This window comes from Gracilinanus agilis, chromosome 1, assembly GCF_016433145.1.
Source record: "Gracilinanus agilis isolate LMUSP501 chromosome 1, AgileGrace, whole genome shotgun sequence".
NCBI lineage: Eukaryota > Metazoa > Chordata > Mammalia > Didelphimorphia > Didelphidae > Gracilinanus > Gracilinanus agilis.
This window is the reverse complement of record NC_058130.1, coordinates 187,670,526-187,692,472: the sequence shown is the minus strand read 5'-3', so window position 1 is coordinate 187,692,472 and position 21,947 is coordinate 187,670,526. Positions and strand designations below refer to the sequence as shown.

General features: G+C 36.3%; 1 protein-coding gene across 4 annotated transcripts in view; it reads left to right on the top strand.

Annotated features, from left to right (window-relative positions):
* Positions 1–21,947, top strand: part of SMARCA2 (SWI/SNF related, matrix associated, actin dependent regulator of chromatin, subfamily a, member 2) — a 215,224-nt gene that overhangs the window by 144,292 nt on the left and 48,985 nt on the right. For all 4 annotated transcript variants that reach the window (XM_044659297.1, XM_044659311.1, XM_044659304.1 and 1 more), the window contains 2 exons: positions 1,493–1,570; positions 8,627–8,845. In XM_044659297.1, the coding sequence (XP_044515232.1) occupies positions 1,493–1,570; positions 8,627–8,845 (297 nt within the window). The remainder of the gene's footprint in view (positions 1–1,492; positions 1,571–8,626; positions 8,846–21,947) is intronic.

Here is a 21,947-nt window from a genome sequence, read left to right as displayed (position 1 = left end):
ATATATATATAGAAATATATATATATATATATATATATATATATATATATATATATATATATATATATATATATATATATGGCAGCTAGGTGGTTCAGTGCATAGAGAGCTAGACCTGGAGTTAGGAAGACCTAAGTTCCAATTTGGCCTCACATACTTACGAGCTGTGTGACTCACAGATCAGTCACTTCATTTTTGTTTGCCTCAGTTTCTTCATCTGTAAAATGAGGGCAAGCATCTACCTTAAGATAAGTAGCTTCTATCTCCCATAATTGTTGTAAGGACCAAATGAAATAATAACCATAAAGTACTTAGCCCAGTGCCTGGCACACAGTAAATACTATATCAATGTTAACTATTATATACATATAAATATATATATATCATACTCAATACATACATACCATACATATTTTTGCGTGTATGTATGCATATTATGGAAATGATCTATATGCATTCATATAAGGCTAGAAGATATACTATCTATATGTTAGGTTATAAATAATGTGTTTATACAAATGTACAGAGAAGACACGAGAAACCAGGTTCTGACCTTGGGTAATATATGCTTTAAAATTCTCAGGAGGATACTTAGAGTTAGTGGGAGACAGAGAAAGAGCAGTTACAGAAATAGGAAAGGAAACTGAGGGTAGTATCTTTAAAGTCAAGAGAAGAGAGAACTAACAGCAGAAGGTTTTCTTTAGTTCCCCCAAGTTTTCCATAGGTTTGGGAGGATAATGATTGACAAAAGGCTTCAGAATTTAATGATTGTGTTATTGGTGTCATCTGAAAGAGCAGTTTCAGTATTGTATTGGGAAGAGAGTCCAGATTGTACCAATGTATAACATTTTGGGTTTTGTCCTCCAATTATATTGTTTTTTTCTGTACTTTGTTTAAATACATTATGGATCTCTTTAATTGATTTATTCGTTCAGGAGATATTTTAAACACTTTCTCCATTTAAAGGCATCAGAAGTAATATCTTTCCTTTGTCCAGAGCTTGCAAAGTTATGAAATGTCAGCTACCTTCTCCTCTGATCTTCTTCTGGGATCATGTTTAAACTACCAGGTCTATAACTCTAGTCCCTATTATTAATGATGAATTTAAAACATAAATTCACATATTCTAATCTGGACTGTTTGGGGTCAGTAATTGATTCATAGCTAACAACCAATCCTATGCCTACTCACAAATTTCCATTTTGGTAAGGCCTTGAAGAAAAATGACTAGGTCAAGAACCTTTTCACCTAAAATGGAAGTGAATTATAAAAATATCAATATCAGTAATAATAAATATATGTTTGTGTTTGGATGGATGATTAAAATATGATATATTATATATATCCAAATGGCTGCTTAACTCCTGTTTTTTTTAGAATTATGATTTACTGTAATATAGAGACTTATGGTTCTTTATGCTGATTTAACTAACAAGAGATTGCTTGGTAAATCAACCCCTCAACTGATGAATTTCTCTGTTCCTGTGCTCAGGAAGAAGATGAAGTCCCTGATGATGAGACTCTGAATCAAATGATTGCCCGACGAGAGGAAGAATTTGATCTTTTTATGGTAATACTGCAAAAATAATTAAAATGTAAAATTACTCATTGTCATGTCCTTCCTACTAAAAAAAAGAAAGGCTTTATTTAAAGCTAGGTGAACTTGAGAGAGTTAAAAAATCTGTATTGCATTTTCTAGTAGTTCATTTACTAGAGCAAAACAAATGATTCCTCTTGGGAAAAGAAATTTTGCCATGAGAGTACTGCTTATCTTAAAAGTAGTTAGTGCATTGCAGCTTCCATTCAGTGATGAAGACTTAGAATAATTTAGTTAGTACAAAGTAATCAACCCCAAATTGGGACTTTGATCTTCAAAGTCCTTTCATTAATATATTTGACCTTTAGAAGTCATCATCAATCAGAGTGTAGGAGCCACTAGAGAATACCTCATATGTCACTACGAATTATTTTGATGATTATTAATTGGTAATGAAGTATAAAAAAAAAAAAAGATCTTGGCTTTTCCAGTGTAAGGTAATTTGTTGACCTGTTAACCTACCTCTTTGGAAATAGAAACAAAATTTAAAAGTTATCTAAAAAGACTCTAAACTACTTCCCCACACTACTACTATCTCCACTTACCTCAACTTCTTTGCAATGGAATTGGGAAGTGAAGGGAAAGAATGATGGGTTTAAGGGCAGCTTCCTAGCTGTATGACCCAGGGCAAGTCACTTAACCCTTATTTCCACAGCCTTATCACTCTGCAGCTTTGGAATGAATGCTTAGTATCAATTCTAAGACCAAAGATAAGGATTTAGAAAAAAGAAAAAGAGAGAGAACTGAATTAACCTATATATTACCAAATGGAAGTTGAAGACAAGAAATTTTACTAGTTCACCAGACACAGTCAGAGGATTAAACTTTGAAGTGAATCACTGTAAGGTCATGGCACAAATTGGCAAATAATTATAACCTGTAGTGTGGATATGGAAGACTATGCCCTAGAGGCTTCTATTATTTGGGTTGTTTAATTACTATTGGCCTGGCCCATATTCAGCATAAAATAAAGGAGATGACAATCCTTACCAAGAAGCTGCAGAAAAGGTAACTACTTTGTTACCTAAGAAATTAGCTTTTTAAATTTTTACAGAATTGAGTTGTTTTGTAGTTGTTTCATAGCAAAATGGTGAGTGTGTTGAATTTTGTCAGTGGAGTACCAAGCCTTACTACAGGGATTCATTGGGGTGAGGAGGTGCCCTGAGGTTATTTAAAGCTATGCCAGTAGAACTCAGTATTCTACCATGATGGAATGACTTTGTCATCCCAGTAACAGACCATTGACCATTGGCAACTCATGTAACAACTCATGTAACAAACAGAAATACAGCATGAAGACCATTGTTTATTCACCACCATCTTTTACTGAGCATGAAATAGATTAATCCTATGACTAACTTTATAAGACCCACCAAATTCAGTCAGCTTATATTTTGTTATTCAGTGATGTCAATTCAAAGGTGAACTTATGAGAGAATGGTGAAAAATATGTTGGATGGGAGTATCTAGATCAGTGATTCCCAAAGTGGGCCCCACCGCCCCCTGGTGGGTACTACATTGATCCAAGGAGGTGGTGATGGCCACAGGTGCATTTATCTTTCCTATTAATTGCTATTAAAATTTTTAAAAATTAATTTCCAGGGCATTAAGTAATATTTTTTCTGGAAAGGGGGCGGTAGGCAAAAAAAGTTTGGGAACCACTGATCTAGATGGCTCAGTAAATAGAAAACCAGACCTGGAGACTCCTGGCAGATACTTCACAGCTCTGTGACCCTAGATGAGTCCCTTAACCCCAATTACCTACCCCTTACTGCTCTTCTGCTTTGCAACAAATATTCTGTATTCATTTTAAGACAGAAGATAAGGGATTTTTTTTAAAAAAAAAAAAGAAAAAGAAGTTGAATGATATAGTTCAAGAGTAAGAAAGGAGAGAACCATAAGACTTGTAGATCATCCAGAAGCCCCAGAGTTATATAGAATCAAATAAAATAAAATATACAAAGCTCTTTGCAAACTTTAAAATCACTATTGTTCTTTTATGTTGTGAAGACTTTTATCAGGAAGAAAATTGAAAGGTTCTTAAAGTAATGAACACCCAACAACATAAAAAGTGAAATTTATTTCATTCTCACAAACAGGAAATGACAGGTTACAAAGGTAGACCCTTTTCCACATTAGCTGCCCCTGTATGGTGATAGTCAACTGTGAAAGTAGAAATCAAAGTTGATACTAAAGTAGGCAAACAAACATAAGAAAATATATGTAATTGAGTTGAAACTATTGATGCAGCAAAAGAGGAAATGAAGTCAAGAACTACTATTAATGCAGACCATCATGAATGCCTTAACAAACTGGGAATCGGTATCTATAAGGATGCCTAAAACCCCACAATATTGTCTCGGACTTCAGAGACTTCTTTCCAATTCTCTCCATCTGTGACAATGGCAACAACCCATTCAAATTCTAGCATCACCATCTTCAATCTGTAGCCTAAAAAAGGATACAAAGGCCAGGAAAGAAAACAAAGATAAGAAATGTAGCTTGACCAGACCAAGCATAGAGGAGGCCTGTGCTGGCAGGGATACAATTTTGAGGGGTTTAAATGATCAGTTATTAAGGCATCTGAAAAATTACCTCTTAAAGGGCTTCTAAACAAATAATAATAATTACTGACCTGTATGCCTACTTTGCCATCTCTATGAGTCTTCTTGAGAATAACATATGCTTTTTAAAAGCTCCATGAAGCTTAATGGAGATATTTTGAGGTGGGGTTGCCTATATATTCTATACAATACCCATATCTATATCTAAAAGGCTCAGTGAGTTCAAAATCCTACTCGTTTTACTGACTATAAAAAAAAGCACTTGATTCAGTATAGCACAATGCCACCTTAAATGGTCTTCTCTAACAAGGCTCTCATATATTAAATATACTTCTTTGGGGGAAGTGGGGGGAAAAGTAGCTAGACTGCACAGTGGATAGAGCTCTGGGTCTGGAGTCAGGAAGACCTGAGTTCAAATGTGATCTCAGACACTTTCTAGCTGTGTGACCTTGGGCAAGTCACTTAACCCTATTTGCCTCAACTGTGAAATGAGCTGGAGAAGGAAATGGCAAACCACTCCAGTATCTTTGCCAAGAAAACCTCAAATGGAGTCACAAAGAGTCAGACATGACTGAAGCATTTGAATATGTGTATGTATTAGAATCATACAAGACTACTTGAAAGAAATAACAAGAGATCATTTTAAGAACTCCTAATTATTAACATCAAACACGAACTAAGACAGGGAAACATATGGTCATCAAAGTTGTTTGCCATTGTCCTGGAGGACAACTAGGACAGATTCCAAATAGAGGAGATATTTCCTATTACCAAGAGGTCTTCCAGATGTTATGCTAATTGCATCAAGCCCCTGAAATCCCCAGAGGCAAAAACAATCCCTAATTGCCCAAGAATTCAGCCTCTCTGTTCACATGGGACAAAGAATCGGATGAACAAAATATATTGTCCAGTTGTAGTTGGATAGATAACTCATAGTTGGCCTATTAGTACATTTATATTTATAGATATGCAAACGAACAATGAACTGGTCCTAGAATTGAAGAGTAGTACAAAGGCAGACGATACCATAATTGGGAAACTACACAGTACTTTCAATAACTCCAGGCTTGCCTCTAAGACAAACACCCACACCTTTTTTATCTGCTAATGCTGCATGTTTATGTGACTAATGGAATTCCAAAGTCAGGGAAGAATTCAAGTTATGGTTCACACCAATGACATTGGTGAAGCATGAGCTGGGAATGTGTGTATGGGTGGGGGAGAGAACTGACATCAAAGATGGCCTTAGGGAGATGCAGGATTGAAAAAAAGCAAGTGTACCAATTGTGTAGCCTGAGTGAATTGCTCTTTTTATTTTTTTAATTAATTTATGCAACTATTTCTGAAAAGAGCATCGCACTGGATTACTAATCGATACTTGGTCTAGTCCCAGTGAACTTGCCATGTAGTCACCCAAAAAGAACTGAAGAACCAGGGTATGGGTTGCTTGGTTTTTGGCCCTTCAAGAAGGACAGAGAGTTCACTTAAAAGAATAATCCAAAATGGCTACAGAAAGTCTGTATCTCAAAGACCTACTAATTATTGATCAAGTCAGGTCACCTGTTAAGAATGAGGTTTGCTCTTTCCTGCCTATGGATAAGGGTCAATATCTTATTTTTTTACATCACACATTTTTGACACCTCACAAACTCTGCCAGATACAAAGGGCAGTGGTGGTCACCCACTCCACCTTTTCCAAAGATCAATTTAATTTGGACCAAGGAGCCCTACCCATTAGAATGAAAGCTGTTTCTTCTATATAGTTAAATGACTCACTGGGACCCACGTTCCTGGCATGATTTTGGAGGTGGAAGGAAAGGGAATGATGCCCTTCCCCCCTTTGCACAGCTAAATGATAAATGGAAATGGGTGCCAGCTGTTGGATATAGTATTTCCAAACTTGGCTAACAGGCAGTTCCTTACACTTCAAGAAGGAAGGAGAGTTTTTAACTAGAGATAAAGATATCTTTATTGGGACTTATGGACTTAAGGTAGTTTGACAGGCAAGTAAAAACTTTTGTAGTACCATTCCTGCTCCCTCTTTTTTTTTCTTTTTAAAGTTACTAACTTGTGTATTCAAGGAGTAATGATCTTACTTATAGATTATCTGGAGATTTGCTTCACCTTTTCACTGTAGTCTACAAGCTATCTCTTACCCATTTTATTGTTCATTAGTATTTCCACCAGGCACCAGGAAATAAAATGTGATTACTTGTCAGTACCTCTGGAGAGTGGAAAAGAGCAAACTACTGACTAAAAGAAATACATGGATTAATTACAGATTTTCATAGTTACCTTTATCTCTTAGAAATTGTATATGCAAAACACTCATGCACATAGATGCATGGTAACTGAATTACATCTACAGTTGTCTCATACATAATAATGGATAATAATATAGAGAGTTATTTTCTAAAAAAAAGAAATGTTTCTAAAAATTTTTCTTTTTGTTTCTGAAAGGTGACTTAAATAATTGTTTATCCTGTGCTGGTTAGCTAGACAGATGACCAGTTTCCAGAGTCTGTGTCTTCCACCCAGCATAAGAACAATATTTCATAATTTGATTGATGGTCTAAAATTAATAACCTAGTCAGGGAAGTATATATTTTTACCTTGAAACTTAGAAAAAATAGTTCAGATTGCTAATAATTGACTCAGAATTATCTTCTTATAAAATAGCTAGGATGGGAATTTGAATATATATGCATACTATACATAGATGTATTTTGTAGACAAAATTTTGTTGAGAAGAAAAGGCACCAATTAGATACTAAATTTCCTGCTAGTAAACTGCATCTTCCATCTAGAGCAGGCATTCCCAAACTTTTTTCAGTCCTCATCTCATCTCTTGGCTTTTAGCAAATCTCCCATATCCCCTTTTCCTTATGAAAGGAAATAAATTTATCAATTATCATGCATATGCATATAAGCAATGAGTAATTTTTATAAAGAAACTTTATTCAGGACACAACTCACTAACATATTACTTTTGGAATATTTCAGTAGGATAATATAATTATTTGCCAAATATTTCCCATAACCCCTTGACAAGCTTGTTATATCTCTTTCGTTATATTTTGTTATAGCAATTTTTAAGTTACCATATATGTCTAGAACCTCTTTTTAGATACCACAGTATAAGAAGGGATGGGCATTAATCTTCTGTTTCTTACCCGTTGAAACATAGTAGTTTCTAATAGTAGACACTTAGAAGTTAATACTAGCAGCTTCTTTATATGCTATCCATGTTATATGACCCACAGGATGGCAAAATCTGTATCATAATGAGGTTCTACTATACTTAAAAAAAATCAACTGTCCCAGATTTTCTGAGATAGCTTTGATTACAGGAGAAGAAAGTACATTTTTTAACAAGTTTTTGACCAAGGAATGTTCTTTGTCAGACAGTATGCCCTGATTTTTGGTTCAAAAATGTGTTACTAAAACTACCTTTGAATTAGTGAATTTAAAACCTGCAGAATTTTTTTAAATGACCTGAGAGACTATGATGACATTATTATTTTTAGGTTAGTGTTGGTGGTTTTCTTTTTGATTCAATCTTTGAGTATTTGGGTTTGGTTTTTTTGGTAATTGTATTATTCATAAAAAGTAAAGAAGCTGTATTTCTATATACATAAGAAACTGGGACAAATTCATAATTCAATAATTAGTAATTCTAAATCATGTAGATATTAAACATTATTAATCTGTAATATAATCAGTATGCATGTAAATTTTTTTCACATATAAAGTATATAAGGTTATTGAGTAGTAGATTAAAGCCATGCAGCTTATTCATTTTTTTTAAAACACCAACTAAATTTTTAAGAGAGAGAAGTGAGGAAATTGATGATTCAAGAATATTTCTTGATATGACATCTATAAAAAAAGTTTTAACTTGATCAGTTACCTTTGAGATAAAAATTTTCTCTGATATTTTCACTAAAATGTCCAGACAACATAAGGATTGAGCTGAGCACATTCACTAGTACAGTGACCTACATACTGAAGGTAGTAAATAAATTGGTCACAAACTATTTTTCTGTCCAAAAATTCCTGAACCATCTTTTGGCAGTTCTGTTATGTGACTCACATTAAGTCATTTTTGATGTTTTAATTCTCTGTAGAAAATAACTTTATTGAAAATGCATTTCAAAATCTGAGCTTTTAGATTTATATCCTTAGAGGAATATTCTACTAGAGAAAAATATTTTTAATTATAATCAACATTATGCCTAAAATATATTTTTAAATTTTATTATCTTCAGTAAAATTTACATTTTGGCAAAACATAAAATATAGCAAATAAATATCATAGACTATTAACACCATTTCTCCATACAACAGGTAAAGAGACACACATAGTAGCCAGTAGTCTTATGTTAATCGGTTAATTTTAATTTCTTAAATATATGTCTGACTTTATTCTTGACCTTCCCTAATCCCCATGTCAATTATTATCCAGCGTATGGACATGGACCGACGCAGGGAAGATGCCCGAAACCCAAAACGCAAGCCTCGCCTGATGGAAGAAGATGAGCTGCCATCTTGGATTATTAAAGATGATGCTGAAGTAGAAAGGCTTACTTGTGAAGAAGAGGAAGAGAAAATATTTGGCAGAGGGTCCCGCCAACGCAGGGATGTGGACTACAGTGATGCACTCACAGAGAAGCAGTGGCTAAGGGTAAGTGCCACTTTTTTCATTTTTTTTCTATATTGGATAAACCTTCAGCATTTAAAAAAAATCATTGATGAATATGCGTATAGTGATTTAAGTCCTTTGAGATGGGAAGTCAAATGACCGAAATACTCTTTATTCAATATTTAATGATGATTGCTTAGAATTGCTGTGTAATTAAGTAATAATTTTTAAAAGCATTTTATATGAAAGAATTGTTGATTTAACTGAATTTTCCATTGCAAGAGATTGAGTTACTACAGTTATGATTCTAGCGAATTTTTTATTGCAAGTTGGTTGATTATGCTCTATCCTCTTGGATGTCCTTTAAACAGGTGTATACTTTAATTAAGTTCACCAACAGTTTGGAATAAGATAGCCACCTAATCCCTGCATTGTTGTTTCATGTGCAAATTTGTGCATTTGTGGAAGAGCCAAATAGAATCAATCTAGATATGAGCAAGCAGTTATTTCCTTTTGGAATGTTTTCATTTCTAATTCTGACTGCTACTGTCAATTTCACAATACTCAATGGAGAACACTGAAATAACAACAATCTCGTAGGAATTTTTTTATCTAGGACTTACAGATTAATCTAAGTTTTGGGGATGCTTATCTGAAATAAACTCACAATGCTGTTGGAAAATTCAGCCTGCTTTATGTGTTTGTCTAGTTTATTTCTTTCATGTGGATTGGTAGAGTTGTCAAGGGATTTGCATTCTAGGTGACATTGGTAAATGTGGACAATGAGCCATAGAACATAGAGCATATGATAGGTCAGAATGGAGTAACTAACTTAAAGACTGAAGGAAAGAAGAAACTGTGGTTACATGTTGTTTATGTTATCAAAAGGAAAAAAAGAATGACTATCATTTGGATGAAAATGCATTCCAGGATCCAGATGGTGGATAGATAGCCAGATGACTGTGGGTCTTCTTGGCTGTAGTCCAAGACAGGAGACTAAAAGAAAGAGAGAGAGAGAGAAAGAGGTCTTTTCACTACCTGAGATGTGATTTACTTGGTATGTTGTACAGAGAAAAAGAGATTGTTTGGATTGTGAAATGGCTGAGATTTGTGGTCATCTAAAAAGAGAGTCAGAAACTAATGAATGTCTTTGCCAGCCCTCTGATTTCCCCCTCTATATTTGGAGATTTGGGTTTATAATGTAATGCTTGTACTCTATCCCAGCTAGTGTGGATAGATAGATATCACTGTTCTCCAGTCAGAATTCTTTTGTGAATTTCTTTCCTCTGTTTCAGCTTTATGAATTTTGATTTGACTAGTTAAGATTTATACCATTTTGTCAAGGACTCTTCCCACATTCATCTCAAAACAACAGATTTTTCTGGTTTTCCCCCTTCTTTTATTTAAGAAATAAATTAAGTACCTAGGGTATTGCAGGAAATGAGATGACTATCCAGCCTAGTAATTTAGAGTCAATCTTTATATGTACATTCTACAGAGTTTACAAGCAGAATTACCCTAAAGGCATTGCTCTCCTATTAGGGTCTTTATTTATTGCCCAAGAAACAGACTGAATTTAAGACCATTTTTGTGCTTGTTGCAAACTTCTCTTTGAAAAATAAATAATTAAAACAGCAGCAGAAAAAGTCAAGAGATTAGTCTTAGCTCAATCCCCTACTCCGTTCATTGTGATCTAAGGAATGGAGAATGGAAAAGCTATCTTTGATTTTCCCTGAAAATGTTATAGTTTATTATTATTATCGTTGTTGCTATTATTGCAGAATGGTGGGGTGGAAATCGTATACAACAAACTTCTAATCTTTATTTCTAACCAAAAGCTCAAATAATCCAAATATTTTTAAATATTTACTACAGTGAATATTGAAGCTAATAATAATAATAAAGTAGTGATGTTACCTGAGTACCCCTAAAGAATGAAGTCTTGTTTAGAGTGGTTGTAATGTGCACTTTGGGCAACTAGGTGGTGCAGTGGATACAATGCCAGGTCTGGAGTCAAGAAGATTCATCTTCATGAATTCAAATCTGGCCTCAGACTCTTAGGCAAGTAACTTTACCCTGTTTACTTCAGTTTCTTCATCTGTAAAATGAGCTGGAGAAGTCACTGGCAAACCACTCCAGTATCTCTGTCAAGAAAACCCCAAATAAAATCACAAAGAGTCAGACACGACTGGAACAACCACAATGTATACTTTATTATAATGCTCGGAAAAGCAATGGTCACATATAACTTAACTTTAACCAGAACATATAATTACTTCCCAGTTTCCCAGACATTTCTGGATAAAAGAGATGTTACTATCATTTTTCAAAATGTAGCTATATCTTTTTATCTATGTTTTTAATCATGATTCATTAGACCCTGATCAGCGTCAAATGGACAAGCTGAATATCTTTATGCCCCTTTAGTGTGAAGGGAGCACAGCTTCTCCCATACTGTGTGGACAGAGCAATAATGTGTTGTGATGATACATGTAGTTTTCTAATCAAAGGGAATAGCAGAACCAGAGAGAAGGAACTGAGGCAACGGTGCTAGCTACACTCATTCTTCCATCCAAGGGATACGTTCAAAGACAAGGTAAATCTGAGTGGTACGAGTCAACAGTGTGCCAGAACTCCAAGATTTATAGCTAGCAAAGCTGAATTTATGCCAGCACCATGCTGGATTTCACAAAGAAGATAAGCATTAGGTGTCATTTTACTTGGTGAAAAAGACAGTCTGAAATTGAGATGGAGATGGATCCCAGAGAAGGGAAAGAAGCAGGACGCAGAAGCCTGTGGTGTCAGGAATGTGATGTTGTGAGATTTGTTATAAAGTGATTTGACAGAGGTAAACTGAATGCTTTTAGTGGCAAGATAGAAAGGACCAGAGGGGATCAGTCTCACGGTTTTGGATTCTCATCTGACCTCTCAAACTCTCATCCCTGATCCAGTCAAACTGGTTTTCCTTCAGATTGACTCCAACCCAGTCTGACAATTTTCCAGGGCATTCTACTGAGACCTTTAGATCTCCTGCTGCATCCTCAGCCAACTCTTGAGGAAGCATGGGAAAATGAATAGAATAATAGACTTCCATTTAGGAACCCTGAGTTCAAATCATGTTCCAGCTATACCTCTTTAAATAGGTGACCCTGGTCGATCCCCTTGTAGCTCTGAATCTATGATTCTTCATCACCTAACCTGAAAGAGCCTCAAAAGGGGAACAATGATATATATATGTCCCCCTCTCTTATAGGACTGTGATGAAAGTACTTTGCAGAACAAAGCACAATAGAAACAGGAGTTGGCATTTTCAACCAGCACTGCTTTCATTTCTTCCCTTTAATGGAAACCTGGCTTTCCCTTAACAGTGCCTTCCCCAGCCCCTTTTTGTACCCCTCTCCATGGAGGGCTCCTCCTCTCTTGACACTAATTCACCCTCCTGTTTCTAGATTATTACTCTGTCATCATGCCTTTAATAATCTCATCTCTTGCCATTCTCTTTGCTACTCGGGCCAGTCTCCTAACTCATGATCTTTCCTGTTCTATCCCTAAGACGGTGATGGCAAACCTATGACACACATGTCAGCACTGACACATGTAGCCATTTTTTTAACCCTTAACTTCTGTGTATTGGCTCCTAGGTGGAAGAGTGGTAAGGGTGGGCAATGGGGGTCAAGGGACTTGCCCAGGGTCACACAGCTGGGAAGTGTAGGAGGCTGGATTTGAACCTAGGACCTCCCATCTCTAGGCCTGACTCTCAATCCACTGAGCTACCCAGCTGCCCCTCACATGTAGCCATTTTTGATGACACGCGGCTGCATGAGGCCACATAAAGAGAAGTATGGGGTCACATGCCGAGGAGGAAACATTTGCTATAGTATAGTGTAGACACTCTGTGCAGTATAGATGACAATTCTACCTATATTAATTTACCTATTTGGGTTTATTAAATACAGTTATATATTACAATTATACATTTTTGTTATTTAAACTATAAATATCGCAAAATTCTGGATTTTTTCTCAAAGTGACACACCACCCGAGTTATGCTCTGTTTTTTGGCAAATTTGGACACACCAAGCTCAAAAGGTTGCCCATCACTGCCCTAAGGGATTCAGTATTCATGTTGATGACCCCTCTGACAAAATGCCTACATAATTTCCTTTTTTTTTTAACTATGATGCTCTACTTCCCCAACTCTTGTAGTGCCTTATAATCTCTTATACAGTTGTCCCTCATCACGGTTCACTTAGTGTACCTTCACTGTATCCAGGGTTTTAAAAAAAAATCTAGTTCTGTATCATGGAGTTTTCACTATATAGGGGAATGAATGCCGTACTGTATCAGTGAAAATGCAGTATGCCACTACTGCTGTGCAAGTTTGCCAACATGAGGGTATGCTATTGGCTGATGGAATGAAAGGCAACCAACCACAGCACTGTGTTCTGTATCCTGTGCACTGATTGGCTCTCCCACACTGTGCCCATATGCTCAGCATCTCTCCTTGTCCCCTTCACATCCTTGTCTGATCACTGTTCATACTGTTGCTCTGAGGTCTTGAGTTTTTGTGAAGTTTTTGTAAAAGTTTGAATTTATTTCGAGCCCTATGCCACCCAAACATTCTGTGCTTTCTAAGGCTTCTGGCAGTGAACCCAAGTGCCAAATTACATAGGTTTAAGAGTGTAGGAAGTGATTAAGAGCATATGAAGTGTTTATTAGGTGGCAAAAGGTTTAAAGGAGAGTGGGAAGGATTTATAAAGCCTTTATATATACATATATAATAAAATAAATATAACACTTCTATTTTGTGGATTTTCATCTATCGTGGGGGTCTCTGGAATGGAACTCCCACGAAAGGTGAGGGATCACTGTAATTGTCTTCAAGATCTTAAACTCTTAAATTCTGGTTCCAACCAAAACAATCTTACCTTTGCCATTGTTGTGACTTCTGATCACTTGAACCCATTCCTGTTCTCCAAGTCTTCATTGCCTTTCAACTAAGGTCTGAAACTTTGGTATTTCATTAGCCCCAATTGGGAAGCCTTTATCCCCTGACCTGCTAATCCTTATCACTAGGTAACCCCCACCCTCCAATGTACCCACTCCTGCTCCCATGCTGAAGTCTGCTCAAAAAACGCACCTACTTGTTTTCACTCACTAAAAAATTAGAGAGTGTACCCTCAGCTATGGCCCTCATTTCTGCTAATCTCATTCAGTTCAGTAAATGTTATAAAACCTTTTCATTTCTCCTCAAGCCCCCTAACTCCCTGCACTTAGAGAAGATGACTTAGCTTCCTTCGTCACTGAGAAGACTGAGGCCCAACAACCAGAGTTCTCTCAATTCCTCTTGCACATTCCTCAAAACATAAATGTTATCATATACTTCCTTTTCCCTCTGGTCCCAGGAGAAGGACTGTATCTGCTTCTCACTAAGGCTACCTCCTCTATTTATATCTTGAACTCTTTTCTTCTAACTTCTTCTTGAAGCTTATTCAACTTTCCTTTTGATTTCCAATGTTTCCTTCCTCAATGGCTCTTTCTTCACCTGCTTGTCTCCCTAATATCTGCAGTTTTTTCTTTGGCCTTTCTATCCCTTTCACCTGTTACTACTAAATTTCTTGAAAAAGTTATCTACACCTGATGATTCCCCTGCCTCAGCATCAAAAAAGATATCAAGAAGAAAATGGGGTAGAATCCTGCAGTATCAGAACTTTAGATGTTTTAAAATTAGTTATAATATGATTTTCCAGATGCAAACTGAATGTTTACTGGAGAAATGGAAAGAATTAAAGTTGATTATTGTCACTGCTTTAAACACTCATAAACCTCTTCTCAAACTTTATAATCACTGAAAACTGCTCTTTAAAACAAAACAAACCTGCCCTAGTAACAAAGTTAAGAGACCTGAAACTTTTAAATGAAGAAAAATATTTAAGTCTTAGATCATTTTCCAGCTGTATTCAGTATGGCCTAATGACTATAAGCTGAAAACTTACCCCTGAATTTCCGTGATAATAGTAACAGTACTTTTTACAGCTCTTCCCCCCCACCCCCAGCCTAGTGAGGATGGAATAATCTATGGCTATTTTGTACTCTAAAGACAGTAAACTCCAAATAATTAGAAAGCTCAAATAACCCAAACATTTTTGTTTCACTACACAGTGATCATCAGTATTAACAATGATGATATAGGCATTCAACCTGCAAGAAACCAAGTCCCTCCAAAAGAAGAAATCTTATTTAGAGTGATCTAAACATTAGTGTGCTGTTTTGAGCAGAAAGCTGGCACAGTGGATAAAGTGCAGGGCTTGGAGCCAGGAAAAAGTGAATTTGAATTCTGTCTGAGACACTTTATCAAGGTGAGGTGCCTGGCATTGGCCACGTCAATTAACCTCTGTGTGCCTCACTTTGATTACCTGTAAAATGGGAATAAAAATAGCACCTCTCTCACAAAGTTGTTGTAAAGATCCCATGAGTTAGCATATGTAAAATACTCTGCAACCCTTAAATCGCTATATAAATGCTAGCAATTATCCTTATTATTAGCAGCAGGAGCAGTAATATGTTTAGATGATCCTAATGTGTTCAATTTTTTACAGATTCAAAAGTCTTCATAAAATTGGGGTAAACATGTGTGCTACTACAGATAAAATTGGGCCAAAACTGTTATTTTGGGAAGGTCTTGATTCTATTCTTTCTGCTTCTTCAATCATAACTGTCACCCTTTCTTATTTTTATTTTTTTTTGCAGTATGTAGAGTACCTCTTCTGCAAAAAGTTCACTAGTAGCTAAATAAAGTGAGGTTTTCCTTCTAGACCTCAAAGACAAATTGGGATGCCAAGTTCTGTGGTTTGTAATATTTAATTGCTGTTCTGATTGATTCTGGGGTATTTTTGCTTCTCATAATGAATCTGAAGTGTTAAAACTGTTGTATGCAAAGGTCACTCCCTCAAGCCTAGTCTGCTTACTTACTGATGCGCCTCTTACCCTCTGCAGCATCCTCCCTCTGCATGTGTGCTCATTCCAACATTTCCTCATTTGCAGTGTAAGCTTCAGGCGATGAAGAAGGGTTTCAGTTTATCTTGCACAATGTTATATGTAGGTAGCTACCTAAATAACATACAAATTAATAGCAATGTCCTCAGCTCTTTCTATTTCTTCAAAAAGAAGGCTTTAAGAGTGATGGGGTTTCAGGACAGAGGATGAGGAAAAACAGAATTGCTTCACTTTCCTTCCCTGCTGGCCTCATTGCCAGGTGAGAAATTGAATTGCCTTTGATTTATGAGCCCAGATGGAGTCCACACAGTCATTGTCATTGCCTCTTTCTAAATCAATCCCGACAGCTAAAAAAACTCTACCTCCCACCCAAAAATTTAAAGGCAAAGGAAATTTTAATGAATAGTCTCAGATCCCTAGAAGTAAGTAATCAGCAAAATAAAATGTGACTTATTACAGAATACTTTAACACTGTACTTTATAAAGCAGCATGATCCAGGATGCATAATTAATAAAAAATTGTCATCCTTCCCATCATGCTCATTGCTGCTTTAAATAAGGTACCCAATCCTGAACTTCACAAGTAAAAAGGCATATGAAGGATTTGGAGAAAATTCAATAGAGAATCAGTCAGAAATATGATTAAAGAAAAGCTAAAAGAAAATAGAGAGTGAAATGTTGAAGGAAAACTCTATGTCTATTGGTGTCTAGTAGGTATACCTCTGCTGAGGCCAGAACAAAGGAATTCAAATAAAATGTTTGGCATGAGAATTAAAGAATTATTTCTGGACGAAAAGAATTATTTAGCATTAGAATAGGTAAGAAACTTTTAAGGCAGAAAATTTCTTAAATTTTCTTTTTCTCAGTTTTCTGAACTGTCATAACTGTGGTCCTTCTCAAAGGTAGGAGAGTAGACTAGATGATGTCTCCATCTTTTTCTGACTCTTCTAGGAAGAGAAAAAAGAATTCCTTTCTTTAATCTACAAAAAATGATAAGTTTTAGAGATTCACATCAAACATATTGGTATTTAGTATTCTTTTTGAGATGTCCTTTTCAACAAGTTCCCATGTATTACTTCATGCCATCTTTGGTTGTGGAGATCCGTGTACTGACAGTCGGTCAGTCTGCAAACATTTGTTAAGTGCTCTGAATAAAATATTGTTGTAAGAGCTAAGGAGTCATAGAAATATTTAGGGTCATTTTAGTTTTCAAAAAATGGGTCGTCTCAGTTAACTGGGGCAAAAATTTCAAGCAAACTGCATTTCCTTTTTTATACACAAGGGAGAGCTAAGGCCCTAGAAAACGGATTTGGGTAGCAGAGAATGACAGGCTCTGTGAGCCACAAGGAACAAAGGAAAGATTGAATAGGTGAGAAAGGGGGTGTTTTCAAAGACAGAGAGAAGGGCTGTAACATGTTAATAACATGGCGCACAGCATTTGACAGTAGTTAGAAGAATTTTTCTTACTTTCTGCCATTTTATTCCATTCACAAGACTCAAATGACTACAATACTCTAACAATGATGGGGCATTAAAACACACTTTATTATTTAACTGTCAGCACTTGGGAAGTGTTCACATACTGATTAATACCTGGAAGAGGACTAATTAAGGTCCAACTAAAGGATTTCAAACCTAAATAAATGAAATATTCACAACCAAGAGAAGCATTTGATTATTTTTTTTAAAAGCATGAGCGTTTTTTAATGGCTAGAATTTTAGCTTCTTTTTTTTGATCCTTCTTAAATTCCTGGGCCTCAAACACACTCTTTCAAAAGAATTAAAATCAGGATGGATCGTCGGAAAGCAATCATTCCAAATTAGAACCTTCTTCCAAATATCTAGGAAAAAAATGAGCTTCTCTGATCATTAGACTGATCAAAGAAAGGAAGGGCAGCATAGGAGAGTAAATATTTCAAGAACTGGCTTATATCTTTTCACAGATAATTTGCATTTATTTGTTTGTGCTACACAGTAGATACTTTTGCACTTTTAAAAAGACAACTTCTTAAAATAAAGGAGGTCAAGTCTTTTAAGTATCAAGAGTATGATACCTCATAGTTTAGGAGAGAGCCAAATACTGAGACAGAGGGAAATCAAACAAATAGCCTCTTCTTTTCCACTTCCTGACAAGTTTCTAAAACCTATATTTTGGAATTAGGAGGAGAAAGGTAGAAGGGATTTTTCCTTTATTTAAAAAAAAGAACTAGCTGAGTTATAGATGATACTTGGAAGTATTTGCTAATAACAAAACCAAAGTTTGTTCATCCTAGACAAACTAGTTAGCATTCTCCTTCTAATCCCACTACTTGAGAGGGAAAACATAATAATAATTTGCATTTGTGTTGTGCTTTAAGGTTTGCACAGCACCTTACAGATACTACCTCATTTGGCGCTCATAACAAACCTGTGAGATAGGTGCAATGATTATCACCTAACTGCCTCTAAGTGTGGTAGAAGTAGCACTGATCTAGAATCAGGCTGAAATTTATATGAAATGACTACCTTGCTCACTTAATAATTTGGCAGAGTAATTTTTTTAACCAAATGATGGATCTTTGAGACCAAGTTTAATAATATACCTATAATAATCCTGAACTGGTCACTTATCCTCTCTTAGCCTTGTTTTCTTCCCTTATAAAATGAGAAGCAGTAGAATAGATTAATTTAAAGGCCCTTTCTAGTTCTCACTTTCTAGGAGTCTGGGGTTCGGAAAATAGATGTACAAAGGAACTATAATATTGATTATGTGCAACAAAAAAGACATAAGTCAGTGATGCTGTGGATAGAACACTGGCTTGGAATCAGAAAGATTCATCTTCTTGAGTTCTTACTGACAGTGTGACTCAGGGCAAGTCACAATTCTGTTTGCCTTGGGTCCTCATCTCTAAAAGAACTGGAAAAGGAAATAGTGAACCACTCCAGTGTCTCTGCCAATAGAACTCCAAATGGGGTCAACAAAGAATCAGACACAACTGAAACAACTTAACAACAACAACCACGAAAAACAGAGATCTTTCTGAGGCATATAAAGATTAAGCAGCTAGATAGATATCTAAGGGGTTAGAACATTGAACCTGGAATCAGGAAGACATGAGTTCAAATCTAGATTCAACCACTTAACAGCTGTGACCCCGGACAAGTCATTTAACCTTTGTCTCAGTTTTCTCAACTGGAAAAATAATAAGCATAATAATAATAATAATAATAATAATAATAATAATAATAATAAGCATCTACATCATAGGGTTATTTTGATGATCAAATGAGAAGCTAAATATTTAACATGAAGCCTCTTGGAGATGCGTAGAGTGTACATAAAAATACAAGCGTTTGCATCAGTCCTGACACTAATACACATTCTCCATTAACTTTACAGTAGAAATATGTTGAAGGTCTAACATTATGCTCATTTTCCCTTCAACAAAATATAAGATTAATAGACTACCTAATTTAGCTCACCTGATCCTTTCACCGCATAATCAATAATGTAGATGCTAATATGCCTATTTTTACATATGAAATTCTCCTTCTGCATGTAGAGGTAGCACCCGTAAAAGTCAATGTGGTGAGTATAATTAGAGGGTGTCCATTATTAGGACATTGGTAACCACCCAACTGAAGATCAAAACCTGTAATCTCCACTAGGGACCGTCTCTGAGGTGGGGATCTTTCCCTCTCTTGACCAAGCCTGCCAATAGGCAACAGGAAAAAAGATCAACAACACTTGATACCACCAAAGAGAGCCACAGACTTCTCCCTTCATCTGTCCACCCTCAGTGACATGTTGCCTTGTGGTCTAATCCCCACCAGGGACAGGAAACCTACTGACTAGCTTCATGCTAACCCTAGTGCCCACTGGGGACGTCTAGGAAACCCCCTCTTCACTCTAATCCTTGGTCTCTTTGTCTTCTTGTCATCTGCCCTACCATTACTCTTTGAGATCCTCTAGACTTTGGCATCTGTCCAGCTACTTTCTCTGCCTAAGTACTACTTGACCTTTCCATCTTCCATGAACTGAACACAAACACGAGTTCTTTCTTTGTGTATTGTTTCCCCCAACCAGAACCGGAGCTTCTTGAGAGCAAAGATTGTCTTGCTTTTCTGTTTGTATTCCTAGTATTTAGCACAATGTTTGGCACGTAGTTAAGTGCTTAATATAGGCTTTTCCATCCCATTTGATAAACAAACTTGCATGCTGCTTGTGTGACTCCAAACCTGATCTGGCACCCTCTTCCAAGCTTCCTGAGCTAAATTCCATCGGTCGTTTGACGGGCAGCACTAAAGATGGGTAGATTCTTTATATGATTGGAGAGAGAGGTACAGAAACTAGGTATGTGCTACAGAGATGGTTGCCAAAATGACTTGCAGCCTGAGGCATATGGGATCGATGGATCTGCTAAACAGAACTTAAACCCCATTTTAAAAAGATTCTATAATTTTAGGTACAACAAAATTAAGTTACCTTTAGCCCTTCCCACTCAAATCTAATCTTTAATAAAGTAGCCAGGATTGTAGTCCCTATACAAAAACAAATGCTCTATCTACTTTACCATGCTGCCTTTCTGCATTTAGAGGAAGCACCCATAAAAGTTAATGTTTTTAGTATACCTATAGGATAATCAATTATCAAGACATTGTAAATAGTAGAGAGCTAGTCCTGGACTTAGAATGGGAAGAGACAAGAGTTTTAATCCAATGTCTAATACATTCTGGTTGGGTGACCTTGGACAAGTCATTTATACTGCTCAAATGTAAAATGGCCCAGAATCTGGAGCAGCTTGGTGAGAAGAACTAACACTGAAGATATGTTTCTCCCTTCCTATATAACCTAGGAAACCAAAACTCTGTCTCTGAAAAACTCAGAAGCAGCCATTAGCAGAGGCACTCTCCCCTTTACTTTCCCCTCTTTTAACCCTGTCTACCCAGATACCATGGAAGACATTGGGCAAGGAGAATTAATAATGGAAGAGTCTTTTCTTTTCCAACCTTCCTGAGAATGTTCTCTTTACCTTCTCCCCTCCTGATAGGATACGGGCTCTGTCCCAATTCTCACGTCTTTGTGAGGGAATCCAAATTTCTACCCCATTCAAACTCTCAAATATACTTCCCACTTTCCAATATGACTGAGCCAGAACCCTCTAGACTGTTACCCTAAAGATGACTACTCATCCTGCTTGAATGAGCTGGAAATTGATAACTATACTCTTTCTGGTAAAAAGGTGGACCACCAAGCCTTACCATCTGCCCTGATTTTACACCCTCCAGACCTGCAGCCACTGCCATCTGTTCTATAGATATACCATAAGGACTACTAGGCTTTCCATCTGCCCTTTAACTGAACTCTCAAAAAAATGTTTTCTCATTGAATTAGAATGTGAGCTACTTGTGAGCAAGGATTGCCTCTCTTTTTCTGTTTCTATCCCCAGGGCTTAGCACAGTGCAGCAAACAGAGTAGTCACTTATTAAAAGCAATGTTATCTGTGAATAAGTTATAATTACTAATAAGAATAATAGAATGAAATTCCTATCACTATGTCCTACAGAAATTGATATAACGAAGTTGCCATAATTGATTTTTTTTAAAACTACGTAAACCTTCACAGCCAGGACACACTTGATTTTCTTGCCAAGCAGAAAGACATGGCATCCAAGGAGAAAACCAGTTTAGAATACCAATTCATTTCAAAACCTCATGGTAGAGGAGAATTGTGGAAGATAATGAGCATTACTGCCTCATCAAACAAGGAAGAATGATGGAGAGAAAATTGGGTTTATAGAAAGCTTGGCATAAGACCCAACTATGCCAGATCATCCTAAGAGCATTTGTAGATAAAACTGGAAGAAGGACAACAAGTGAAAGATGAAACACATCCATGAGCACAACTTTGACAAGCCGCGTTTATCATCAGAGACAAGGAAAGCACCACTTCGGGAATCTCAATCCCATTGAACTATTTAACAAGCATAAAGCCAAGAAGAATACCTGGAATAAACCAAATACTAGAGATGATACAATTTGAAAACATTAAGGGATAAGGTTTCAAGAAATCTTAAAGAGGGAAAAGATGGGAATTATCTCCCCTTCTCACCAAAAAAAACGCAAAAAGTATTCTCTCTGGATAAAGAAGATGTATATATATATATA